This window comes from Salminus brasiliensis, chromosome 2, assembly GCF_030463535.1.
Source record: "Salminus brasiliensis chromosome 2, fSalBra1.hap2, whole genome shotgun sequence".
NCBI classification, from domain to species: Eukaryota; Metazoa; Chordata; class Actinopteri; order Characiformes; family Bryconidae; genus Salminus; species Salminus brasiliensis.
In genome coordinates, this window is record NC_132879.1 from 34,939,741 (window position 1) to 34,952,480 (window position 12,740).

General features: G+C 43.4%; 1 protein-coding gene across 9 annotated transcripts in view; it reads left to right on the forward strand.

The window, feature by feature from the left end:
* The first annotated feature begins 3,704 nt into the window (after positions 1 to 3,704).
* The window catches only part of dennd5b (DENN/MADD domain containing 5B), a 44,403-nt gene continuing 35,367 nt past the window's right edge, over positions 3,705 to 12,740 (forward strand). For all 9 annotated transcript variants that reach the window (XM_072672472.1, XM_072672466.1, XM_072672468.1 and 6 more), the window contains exon 1: positions 3,705 to 3,997. In XM_072672472.1, coding sequence (XP_072528573.1) covers positions 3,889 to 3,997 — 109 coding nt within the window. In that variant the 5' untranslated portion in view covers positions 3,705 to 3,888. The remainder of the gene's footprint in view (positions 3,998 to 12,740) is intronic.

The window sequence follows — 12,740 nt, forward strand, 5'->3', positions numbered from 1 at the left end:
TGGTCGTAATCAGTTTGGCCAGTAGAAATCAGTGCGGTCATAATCAGTCAGTGTGGTCATAAACAGTCGGTGTGGTCATAATCAGTCAGTGTAGTCATAATCAGTCAGTGTGGCCAGTAGAAGTCAGTGTGGTCATAAACAGTGTGGTCGTAATCAGTTTGGCCAGTAGAAATCAGTGTGGTCATAATCAGTCAGTGTGGTCATAATCAGTCAGTGTGGTCATAAACAATCAGTGTGGCCAGTAGAAGTCAGTGTGGTCATAATCAGTTAGTGTGGCCAGTAGAAGTCAGTGTGGTCATAAACAGTCAGTGTGGTCATAATCAGTCAGTGTGGCCAGAAGAAGTCAGTGTGGTCATAATCAGTCAGTGTGGCCAGTAGAAGTCAGTGTGGTCATAATCAGTCAGTGTTGTCATAATCAGTCAGTGTGGCCAGTAGAAGTCAGTGTAGTCATAATCAGTCAGTGTGGTCATAATCAGTCAGTGTGGTCATAATCAGTCAGTGTAGTCATAAACAGTCAGTGTAGTCATAATCAGTCAGTATGGTCATAAAAGTCAGTGTGGTCATAAACATTCAGTATGCCCAGTAGAAGTCAGTGTGGTCATAAACAATGTGGTCGTAATCAGTTTGGCCAGTAGAAATCAGTGTGGTCATAAACAGTCAGTGTGGTCATAATCAGTCAGTGTGGCCTGTAGAAGTCAGTGTGGTCATAATCAGTCAGTGTGGCCAGTAGCAGTCAGTGTGGTCATAATCAGTCAGTGTGGCCAGTAGAAGTCAGTGTGGTCATAATCAGTCAGTGTGGCCAGTAGAAGTCAGTGTAGTCATAATCAGTCAGTGTGGTCATAATCAGTCAGTGTGGTCATAAACAGTCAGTGTGGTCATAATCAGTCAGTGTAGTCGTAATCAGTCAGTGTGGTCGTAATCAGTCAGTGTGGATCATAATCAGTCAGTGTGGCCAGTAGAAGTCAGTGGGGTCATAATCAGTCAGCATGGTCATTAGAAGTCAGGAAATGGTCATACTAAGTCAATGAGTGTGATTATTATCATTCAGTATGGGGTCATTTTCAGTCAAGATGTGATCATAATCAGTCAGTGTGGCCAGTAGACGTCAGTGTGGTCATAATCAGTCAGTGTGGCCAGTAGACGTCAGTGTGGTCATAATCAGTCAGTGTGGTCGTAATCAGTCAGTGTGGCCAGTAGAAATCAGTGTGGTCGTAATCACTCAGTGTGGTCAGTAGAAATCAGTCAGTGTAGTCATAATCAGTCAGTGTGCTCATAATGAGCCAGTATGGTCATAATCAGTCAGTGTGGTCATAATCAGTCAGTGTGGTCATAAACAGTCAGTATGGTCATAATCAGTCAATGTGGTCATAAACAGTCAGTATGGTCATAATCAGTCAGTGTGGTCATAATGAGCCAGTGTGGTCATAAACAGTCAGTATGGTCATAATCAGTCAATGTGGTCATAAACAGTCAGTATGGTCATAATCAGTCAATGTGGTCATAAACAGTCAGTATGGTCATAAACAGTCAGTGTGGTCAGTAGAAGTCAGGGTGGTCGTAATCAGTTTGGCCAGTAGAAATCAGTGTGGTCATAATCAGTCAGTGTGGTCATAAACAGTCTGTGTGGTCATAATCAGTCAGTGTAGTCATAATCAGTCAGTGTGGCCAGTAGAAGTCAGTGTGGTCATAAACAGTGTGGTCGTAATCAGTTTGGCCAGTAGAAATCAGTGTGGTCATAATCAGTCAGTGTGGTCATAATCAGTCAGTGTGGTCATAAACAGTCAGTGTGGTCATAATCAGTCAGTGTGGCCTGTAGAAGTCAGTGTGGTCATAATCAGTCAGTGTGGCCAGTAGCAGTCAGTGTGGTCATAATCAGTCAGTGTGGCCAGTAGAAGTCAGTGTGGTCATAATCAGTCAGTGTGGCCAGTAGAAGTCAGTGTGGTCATAATCAGTCAGTGTTGTCATAATCAGTCAGTGTGGCCAGTAGAAGTCAGTGTAGTCATAATCAGTCAGTGTGGTCATAATCAGTCAGTGTGGTCATAATCAGTCAGTGTAGTCATAAACAGTCAGTGTAGTCATAATCAGTCAGTATGGTCATAAAAGTCAGTGTGGTCATAAACATTCAGTATGCCCAGTAGAAGTCAGTGTGGTCATAAACAATGTGGTCGTAATCAGTTTGGCCAGTAGAAATCAGTGTGGTCATAAACAGTCAGTGTGGTCATAATCAGTCAGTGTGGCCTGTAGAAGTCAGTGTGGTCATAATCAGTCAGTGTGGCCAGTAGCAGTCAGTGTGGTCATAATCAGTCAGTGTGGCCAGTAGAAGTCAGTGTGGTCATAATCAGTCAGTGTGGCCAGTAGAAGTCAGTGTGGTCATAATCAGTCAGTGTGGCCAGTAGAAGTCAGTGTGGTCATAATCAGTCAGTGTGGCCAGTAGAAGTCAGTGTAGTCATAATCAGTCAGTGTGGTCATAATCAGTCAGTGTGGTCATAAACAGTCAGTGTGGTCATAATCAGTCAGTGTGGTCGTAATCAGTCAGTGTGGATCATAATCAGTCAGTGTGGCCAGTAGAAGTCAGTGTGGTCATAATCAGTCAGTGTGGCCAGTAGAAGTCAGTGTGGTCATAATCAGTCAGTGTGGCCAGTAGAAGTCAGTGTAGTCATAATCAGTCAGTGTGGTCATAAACAGTCAGTGTGGTCATAATCAGTCAGTGTGGTCATAATCAGTCAGTGTGGTCGTAATCAGTCAGTGTAGTCGTAATCAGTCAGTGTGGTCGTAATCAGTCAGTGTGGATCATAATCAGTCAGTGTGGCCAGTAGAAGTCAGTGGGGTCATAATCAGTCAGCATGGTCATTAGAAGTCAGGAAATGGTCATACTAAGTCAATGAGTGTGATTATTATCATTCAGTATGGGGTCATTTTCAGTCAAGATGTGATCATAATCAGTCAGTGTGAACAATATCATTTAGCATGGTCATAATTCGTTAAAGTCAGTGTGGCCATTTTCAGTTAGTGTGGTCATCCTTAACAAGAATTGTCATTATTGTTATTAATGAATTATAAATGAATATTAATGTGGTCGTTATTAACCAGTGTGGTCATTTTTAGTTAGTGTGGTCATCATAAGCCAGTATCATTGGTTAATATGGTCATTATTAGACATATAATAATCACAGTCAATTTGACTATGCCATTTTTTTTACCTATTTGATGCCCTTTGCATTTCCACCATGACAGTGGACCTTTCTGCAGGCTTCACCTCTTTCATCTACTCAAGCATTCCTGAAGGCAGTAATTAGAAGGATCATGTGAGGTGGATGAGGGTTGGAGGAAGGCAGATCTGCTGGAGCAGGGTTGGTGACCACTGCTGTATGGAATGAGGTGGAATGCTGCCTAACGCTTCTCTACATTTGTCGAGGCAGATGGGAGAAAAACTGCATCATTAATGAGTTAACTGAACTAAGATTCAATCAGAAGGTCTGGGTAAGGTTCAGGAGCAGACATAGGGGAAGGCTGGTTTCACCAATGAACAATAGGTCGGGTTTCTTCGCAGCCTGTACTGAAAACAACGAGCGCTTGCCAATGCGCGTGCATTCATTGGACGAGAGCCTTTTAAAGGGCCCGCGCTGCTCGGCACTGATTGGCTGAGGCGAGTCAGGGCCAGTCGTCAGTGTGCGGGTCAGAGTCGCCTGTCAGTGAACGCGGAGTCTCGGGACGGGAAAGCACGGAGGGTCAGCCAGCTTCCACAGCGTTTGTTGCTCAGCTCCTCTGTTCGCCGTTTGGGAGTGTCCGTGGCCTGGGTGGCTAGCTCTGTTTGACCCTCACCGCGCGGACATGCCTCTGTTTTGCTCCTAGTATCAGCGGCCGACAGAGCGGATCCCCAACGCCGAGATGAGCGCGGGTCCAGCGGGCAGCGGGTCGGCGCCTCACCGCTTCGCCCACTACTTCGTAGTATGTGGATTAGACAACGAGACGGGCCTGGAGCCCGACGCTTTAGCCGGTAAGTGACACCAGTTATTTATTTATTTATTTTTATATATTTGTGTTTTTTTTTTACTATAAGGCAGAGCAGTTATATGAACGTGAGGTCGCAAAGCCTAGTTTTTTTCTTTGTAAAGCGGGAGTTAACGTTCACAGCTCCCACAGCTAGCTATAAAGAGGCGAGAGCCGGCGGTGTTTACCTCCCTAGCTAGCTACTTTATTAGCTGAACATCACGGCGTGTCTGAAACTGAGCGCTTTACCCCCACTTCTCGGCCCAGACTGGTGTAGTTTTTGTGTATTTCGTGTGTGGGAGTTACTAACACTGCAAAATCTGTTCAAGGGAAACAGCGGCGGCTTAATGCGATCCGTCAGAGGGAAATCTCGCGACACTGCCTCCCCTAGGTCTTAACCACCTCATGTAGCTAGGTGAAGCCTACAAGCCATGGCGGCATTAAATCAATCAGCAATCAGTGCAAATGCTTTTTAATAGATGGCCTCATTTTCTGCAGTTACACAAGGCGTGCATACCCTTCCCTTGAGAACCAGAGGAGGATGAGAAAGTGTGAGCATGACTAAGAAACCCTGCCAGTCCTGGCCTGTCTCTAAACGACGCTTGGGAAGCACATTAAACCGTTTCAGAGGAGTGTAGCTAATGCTTCATGGACTTGGGGATGGGAGTTTGACCAGTGAATCTGATGGATCCAGACACCACACTGTCCTCTCTGAGTGCTGTTGGGTTTGTATAAAATGTATAACGTTCAACTCTGATGAGGGATCCAGTGAGCTAACCTGATTTCACAGCAGATCAGCATAATGAGGAGGGTTCAGATCATGCTGTTAAGAAGTCATTTGGTGACAGAATGCACCAACAGAGTAAAAAGGTTTAAAAACTACTATCCAAATACATTTCCGTACTGGGACCCATGATTTTTACTCAAATTATGCTGCTCTCCATTCAATCAAAAAGGACTACTTACACTCTCTGTAATGAAATGTGCAGTTAATCAGTGTTGTTAAGCGCTGGTGGTTTCCACTTTATACTCATAAAAGCATATTGGGGATCACAATGACAAAACTTATCACAATACGATGGAGTATTGTCATATTACCCACTTCTAGGGTGAAGACGTGTGCAGCTGTGTAGAGGATATGATTATATGTAGCTGAATGTGTGTTGAAATTGAGGTGTGTGCGTGTGGACCCCTATCCTGGATGATCATGGAATGGTCCTCAATGTTCCCTTTTTAAATAAGATCTAGTATGTAAACACTGACGTTTCAGATACGGCCCTTTTAAGTTAAGCTGCAGAAACCGCCTGTTTTCAGTACATTGTTTTTGTGATGTCATAAAACCTACTCATTTACATAAACGCTCCTACTTGGCCTATAGCAGCTTAGCTCTGCTTGTTCGTGCTGATTATTGAATGAGGCCCAAAGCTGGGAGTTCAGGACAGAACAGTGGTCATTTACATATTTCCGCCTTAAAGGCACAGTAGCAAAATGGCCTGTTTTAATAAGGGGTTGGGTTTGGGGGGGGGGGGGGAGAAACACTGTGCCCATGTGCCCAAAAATGAATTATGGCTTTTTGATTCTTGAAGCCCCATAAATGCCATAAGCAGCATTTTTCTTTCGTTATTCCTCCATGCTTGCCAGTTTGATGTGTGTCTTTTTCTCTCCTTTCTCGATTGGCTTTGTCTCGAAAGGCTCAAGGACTGTGTGGCTCCTTATAAAATAAATCCACGCCATTAAACAGTTAACGGTGCGAGATCCAGGGCTGTGCCACCATCCTCCACATGCTGTTCCTTTAGGTGAGGTAACTGTGTAGACTGTACTTAAGTGTGGGTAAGCATGTGCGGAGGCAAGGCTTGGCTGTGGAACCATGTATTTTAGGTGATTTCTGACATGTGGATAGGCAATTGTTGCTGCCTTTGTGTATTTTGGTTGTGTTTTTGTCCCGAGTTGGACCCGATGATGTAATGAGAGAGGGCAACTGAAGAGTTTCTGTCTAGAAGCTTGTGAATGTGTACAGGGTGTTTTTTTGAGGCTGATGGGAGCAGCTTTAGTACCTAATCGCGAGTGTACTGCGACTGTTTGCACAAGAGAAATACACACTTCAATCAAAAGCCCATAACTTATTGGGTATAACCTACCTATGCAGTGTTAAAGCTCTGCTTCTAGCAGCTCACAGAAACCATCTTGGGCTATCTGTTCCATCTGAGCCTGAACCGAATTGTACATCTTAACATTTGTTAGTTTATGTTGTCCGTCTTCGAGCGAGGACTCGCCTGGATGCGCCTGGGCACATTTCTTCTGTATGAGAAAACCTGCTTGACTGATGAACAATTCAGATTGGGATGCTGATTGTAGATCGAGCCTGAAGTGACCTAGACGGCTGTGAGATCAGATGTTCAGACAAAGGCAGAATCGCTGAACAGCGCAGATTAAATTACCACTTGTTGAAAAAAGCCCTCTTGCCGAATGGCCCCATCTCGAGGGAGGGAGAATATGCTGCTGCAGCTGACGGAGATGAATAACTCCCAGCCCTTGCGGGGCATTGTTCAGGCTTGAGTCGCCACTGTCGCAACGCTCTCACCTGCGGTTTATCGGGGTGGTGGGAAAGAAGAGACACCTCATCCCTCACTCGTCAACCTCTTAATCATAAACTGGCTTGAATTTCAAAGCCATTAGTTGGTGAAAATTAGGGCTGGAGTCTGCAGTGACTTAACCAAACATTACGTATCATGATAATACACAGAAAATACTGCATACATAACTGTGTATTTTATTTGTATTAAATAGAGACACACGTAGACACAAGTCCTCATTGGAGTTACTTTCTTGTCCCAACACAGATACAAATCCAATATTTTGTCTTTTAAAAACTAATGATCTCTTTAGATGAGATGGCAAATGTATGTGATGATACAATATTTTTATAGATATTGGTAACTTGGAGAAGTGTGTGTGTGTGTCAGAACTCCAGGGGTACGAACTGGTCTCTATCTGTGAGGAGTTTGGTGCGTTCCTCCTATACCTGTGTGGGTTTCTTCCAGGTAATTCGTCATGGTAGGTGAATTGAGTGAGTGACTGGGTGTGTGTGCTACCCTGCAATGGACTGGTGCGCCTAATGATTCCAGGTAGACTCTGGGCCCACCACACCAGGAAAAAGTGCATATTAATGAATGAATGAGTGACAAAAATAAGTAAATAAGCAACTTGGCAACATTTAATAAACAGCATAGATGGACCTTATACAGTTATTTAAAATGCAGCTTCATCCTTAAGCTCTGTGCAGACCTTTATTTTTGTGTTTATATACTCGTAGTCTCGAAACCAAAAAAATAGGGTTGTGGGGGGGGGGGGGGGGGGGGGGATTGACTTTTTTTTTTTAAAGCTGTTACATTCTGTATTGCTAAGAGTTTGTTTATGATCCATTTGTGTCTCAGTATTTTGAACTCTGTCCTGCTTCGTAAATGCTGGAAGGTCCATTAACAATTCCTGTAAAATCATTACAGTGCACAGTGGGTGAGCGACCAGAGGAAAACACCGAAAAGAAAGAACGAGACAGAGCGAGAGAAATGGATTTTCCCAATCTGCTGTGATGTATTTCTGGCCGAGTGGCGGGCTTCATTTCCCCGCTCTCATTGTTAAGGCCAGAGACGCACACTTCCTGTTGATCACCTCCCTAAGTTTCTGCATGGCTGAATACATGGCTGTCGAATCCCAGCGGACTTCCACTCGCACATGGGGGCTGAACACCCCCCTCCCAGCTCTTTCATGCGTTTCAATTCATTCCGTTCTAGTAATTTATTTGAATTGTTATTAATTGATTAAGAACGTGGCTGTGCTCATAGGTTATGAGGTGTATTGATGCGGTGTTAATTTAGTCATAGAAATGTCCCTCGCTCTGAAAGTTACATCACAAGATAATCTCAGCTGATTCTCAGAGGTCTTTACCAAACCGCTCATTACCAATCTAGCTTAATTTGTGTGTGGAATTTGGCTAGCAATCAGCTAAGCTTAGTTAGCAGTTGCCTAAGCTGCTACCAACACTAATGCACTAAATGCTTCAGTAGAGATGCTGGTGGGTGTCGTTTGGGTGGATCTGGAAGTTGACTGGTTTGATACGCTCCTGTTTGCTTTAGCGTCTGCTGTAATCTGTTGCGGTTAAGGTAGTGATGATGATGATGATGATCGAAATAGACATCTCACCTATTTCACTATAAAACTGCAGAATGTAGTGATGAGTGCCTTGCCATTGGTGTGCTGACTGACTGAACTGGTGGAAAATGGCCTGAGGATCAGGCCACCAGGACTTTTTGAACAGGCTATGTGTGGCTTTTCAATGTGTCCGTGTCAGATGAGCAATCCAATCAGAAATGATGGAAAAACTGCCCAAAACCAATCATTTGTACACGATGAAGATAGATTTCCAAGCAAGCTGAAGAGAACCCCCCCCCCCCTTTAGATAATGAGTGTTTTTGCTTTAAGTGGAAGTAGCCCGGTTTCATCGTGATTTAATTAAACAGGGACAAGCTTTTTCATGCCTACTTAAGCTCATCCCTCAGCCTGCCCTGGAGCTGTTTAGCTGTCATGGTGATTCATGTTTGCCGTACTTACGATATGGATAACTCTGATTTAAGCTCCGGAGTCCTCCTGCGTGTCTTACTGCACTGGTGTTGGGCAGCTGCTTAGTCCAGGCTTGGCTGACTGGGGGGGGTGGTTCCCCCTCTATGCTAAAGCTCTGTCCTGTGTCTCCACTTTCACCTCTTTTACCTTCAGTTTTGCCAGCATCCATATGAGCCAGATGAAGAACTATATTCCAAAACACATGATGCTACTGTGCGTACATTGTAATGGAAACCCAACACAACAAAATACACATTTTTGTATCGATTATAATGGTGGAAAGTGCCGAATCAATCATTGCAGAGGAAACTAAAGTTCCAAACTCCCAACAACTTCTTCTACTGGAAAAACGAACAGTGATGATGGCATTTGATCCCATTTGAAAACCCTTCAAATGTTGCTTGGCTCTTATTCTGATAATGTGACTGTCTGGTTATCCAGTGAGCAAAATGCTAACTGTATTGTACCAGTGTGGAAAAGCCTGGAAATAGTTTTAACCGCAGTGAAATGTCTTATGTTGTGCTCCACAGTTTAAGAGCAGGAGAGCTGCAGATGGTGTGGGTGTTGTTAAACACAGGCTCAGAAGGAAGATGTAGGTGGCAGGTAGTTCTGAACTCGCTGTACAAAAGGATTGATCACTCCAGATTTTTTTTATTTTTTTTTATAACTTCGCTAGTTCAATGCCATGGTGCCTAAATGGGTGTTGTGCACCAACAGCTGTTTTCTGCACATCTGTTTGCAATTTTCATAGCTTTCATGTTTCATGTTTCATGTTTCGGGTTTCACTTCCAGTGTTTAAGTTTCAATACAGGATAGCAAACAGTTAAATGTAGCTCTACTCCATTTCCACATTGTAAATAGAAACTCTCACATCAAGGAAATATCAGACAGTTTAAAGAAGAAAAAAAACACCTCCATTTAAAGGCAGCTAAAGACAGTGTGAATCTCTAAAACGCTTCAAGTATTTTGATATTTTGCAGAAAGACACTGACATTTGTAGATTACTGCCTGAAAATAAAAGCCTAATGGGGACAGCATGGGAAACAGTCTTTTTCAAATGCCAGGATCTCTGTGCTTTGTAACTTTCATTGTCATGCAGAATGACCCTGGCTTTAGATTTATGGCTATGGTCTTCGGTGTCGTCCTGACCTTGTCTATGTAATCCTCAATTTTTCTTCAGTCATCAGAGTCTGCTCGGTTCGTAGAGGATAAAGTAACACTTGAGAATGTGTGGAATGCATGTGTTGGCCTGCCTGAGAAATTCCCCACAGCACTGAGCAGCCTGCCCAGCAGTGAAGGAAAGCATGTTCCTTGAAGTATAGTGGACCAAAATATCTACAGCGCTGTTCTAGATTTCAGGCTAACACCCATGAGGCACGGACTTGGGATCCTGAGTGTCTGGTCTTTTTAAGCTTTTACTGCTCTTACTCTTAGTTTGGGTTAGTTTGGATTTTTAATCACAATCATGCATTTGGCGGCATTATCTTTCAGGCGTTAGAATATCTACAAAATCATGATCAATGCAAGCTCCCACTTTACAGTGTTCGTACCATTTGTTCTAGAGGATTGGTATGAAGTACATGTCATAAGCCCATTCCCACACCTAAAATGCACTTCTAGTGATGAAGTGTGTGCGTGTGTGGGTGGGTGCTTGCATAAACACACCTGCATTCACTTGGTATGGTGGTATGTGACCCACACACGACCACTGAACTTCATGCACTAGTTGTCAGGAGCCTCTTTGTGGTTTCATTTCCCTATGAAATGTGCTGCACCTGGTCCAGCACGCTTGCTGCCGCTTTCTCTGCTGCTCCTCATTCCGCCAGATGTTCCGCCGTCTCCATCCCTCACACCGTTGCTGTCTTATGGCAGTCTCACCTGAACCACCCCCTCCTCAATTGCTTTTAACACTTGGCCAGGTACCAACTTACTGTCGTATCCTTGTCCTGTGCGGTAGAGAAGTAGAGTAAATTGGTGGAGTTCTCCATTTATTCCTTGGTATAAAATATGAATTGGTCCGCAGTGGATGGCTGATCATGTCAAAACATGTAAAGTTTAGTCTTCCTCAATCCTGCTGACCTTTTCATCTAGTCTGAGAGTCACTACTGCACCAGGGTTGAACTAAGGGTGGGCAGCACAGCGAAATGGTACCGTAATAGTTGTGAAAGCTTTCAAAAGCTTCAGATTTCAGACTACTCACAGTACTCATTATATGCTGAGACAACATACTGCTTATTATATTGGCCACCTCTAGTATGAATCAAAACCAGAAGGGTTCTAGATAATGCTGAGAAGATTTTTTGGCTTGTAACTAGTGGAGGTTCTTTAACAAATACTGTCTATAGGAGGTACTCATTTAACTAGGCATAGAACCATTAGGGCATCCAAATGTTCCTTTAAGTTGTCCTGGGTATATATAGAACCATTGCCTAAGAAACTATGGTCAAATGCTGTTTGGTTCATTATAGAACCTTATTTTTTTTTAAAGGTTCTAAACAAAGAACCGTCTACACCAGATTTTCCACTAATGCAGCAAATCATTTAAGGATCCAAATGGTTCTTTGAGCTGTGATGGTTTTTGAATAGAATCATTGCCTCTACTAAGAAACCCTTGAACAGTTATCTTAAACTATGGTGAAATGCTGTTAGGTTCATTATAGAACCTTGTTTTTTTAAAAGGTTCTAAACAAAGGACCGTCGAAGAGGTTTTCCACTAATGCAAAGAATCAATTGGTTCTTTGAGCTCTCATGGTTCTATATAGGTCCTTTGGCTTGACTGTTCTTTATTATTAAGCATTCTTTAACACTTAAAAATAAAAACGTGGATCATTCACAGTATCCGTTCCATACACCCTTGGTACTAAGATTGCTAAGAACAACGCAAGTACTTTTCTAGCTTTTCTAAGACTGGCAGATTCGGAGGGCCAAGAAGAGCATTGTGCTTGTGCTTGCATGTAGCTTGCCTCCATTTATTGTCATTTAATGACGTACTTCACTGCATAGGCTAAATGGAGACGGCGGTGCGGGCCAGAGTAGTGGAGGACCATAGAGGGGATAATGGTGCACTGAATGCCTGGCCATCTGTCCGAGAACCCTGACTAGAACAGCGAAACAATGGCTATGCTAATGCAGTCACAACTCCCAGGCCTTCAACTGACTTTGTCATCTAATGGGACTTTTTTTTTTTTGATGGGGGGAGGGAGGGGGCTTTGCTGCGGTGACCGGTCATTGGCTGCTTGGACACAACATTGTGTTTCTGCAGGAAGTGGAGTAGGGACTGGGGAATGAGCTTGGGTTTGGCAGACGGTCGGAGCATTCTCTACTTTCCCGCTCTCTTAATGTCTAGGCTTGTGTACAGAGCAGAGATGAAGGGGAGTGGGTCTGTAAGCCTGTTAGTGTAATCTCTTCAGACGTTTCTGAACATGTCTCTTTAATCTTTCCTGACCTGAGCTCTAGTGGAGTACAGCGAGTGAAGCACTTCATGCTCTGTACAGTCCCCTGCCCTCAGTTACGCATTACCAGGACTGTTCAAAGGTTTGGAATCAATGCTCTTAATAATATGAGCCCAGTTGGCTTTCAGATGCATGCATATGTAAATTCTAATATGGTACACGTTTACAAAAGGGGGACTTCTAGAGCTCATTTAGTAATGGTAGTGGTTTTGTATGGAGTTATAACATCTCCGAGACCCTTGTTGTTCTTCATATACGCAGAACACCTCTGTAGAAGTCCTATTTCATGTCGAGGTCCTTTGCTGTTTTATATTTCACCGAAAAGGCTGCCACTATTTTAATAAGTTTAAGAGCTTCTATTGCAGGTACTATAAAGATCCTTTTTTTAGATGTATCCAGAATGATGAGCAGACCTGTAGATGTATCTACAATGACTGAGGAAGCTGTACTGCAGGATTTCTTAGTGTACTCCTGAAGGGCCAGTGGCCAGGGGTGCTTTCACCAAAATGTGCTGCCCTTTAGAATTGAAGAATCTAGATTTGAGAATGAAATTGTCCTAAAATTAATATCAATCAAATCCAGAGTGAGTCGTATTTAGGATATTTTGGGATATTCAGATGCACTTAAAAATAAAGAGGTCTTTTAGAGTTCTTTGTAAAACCATCCTAGCCCATATATGGC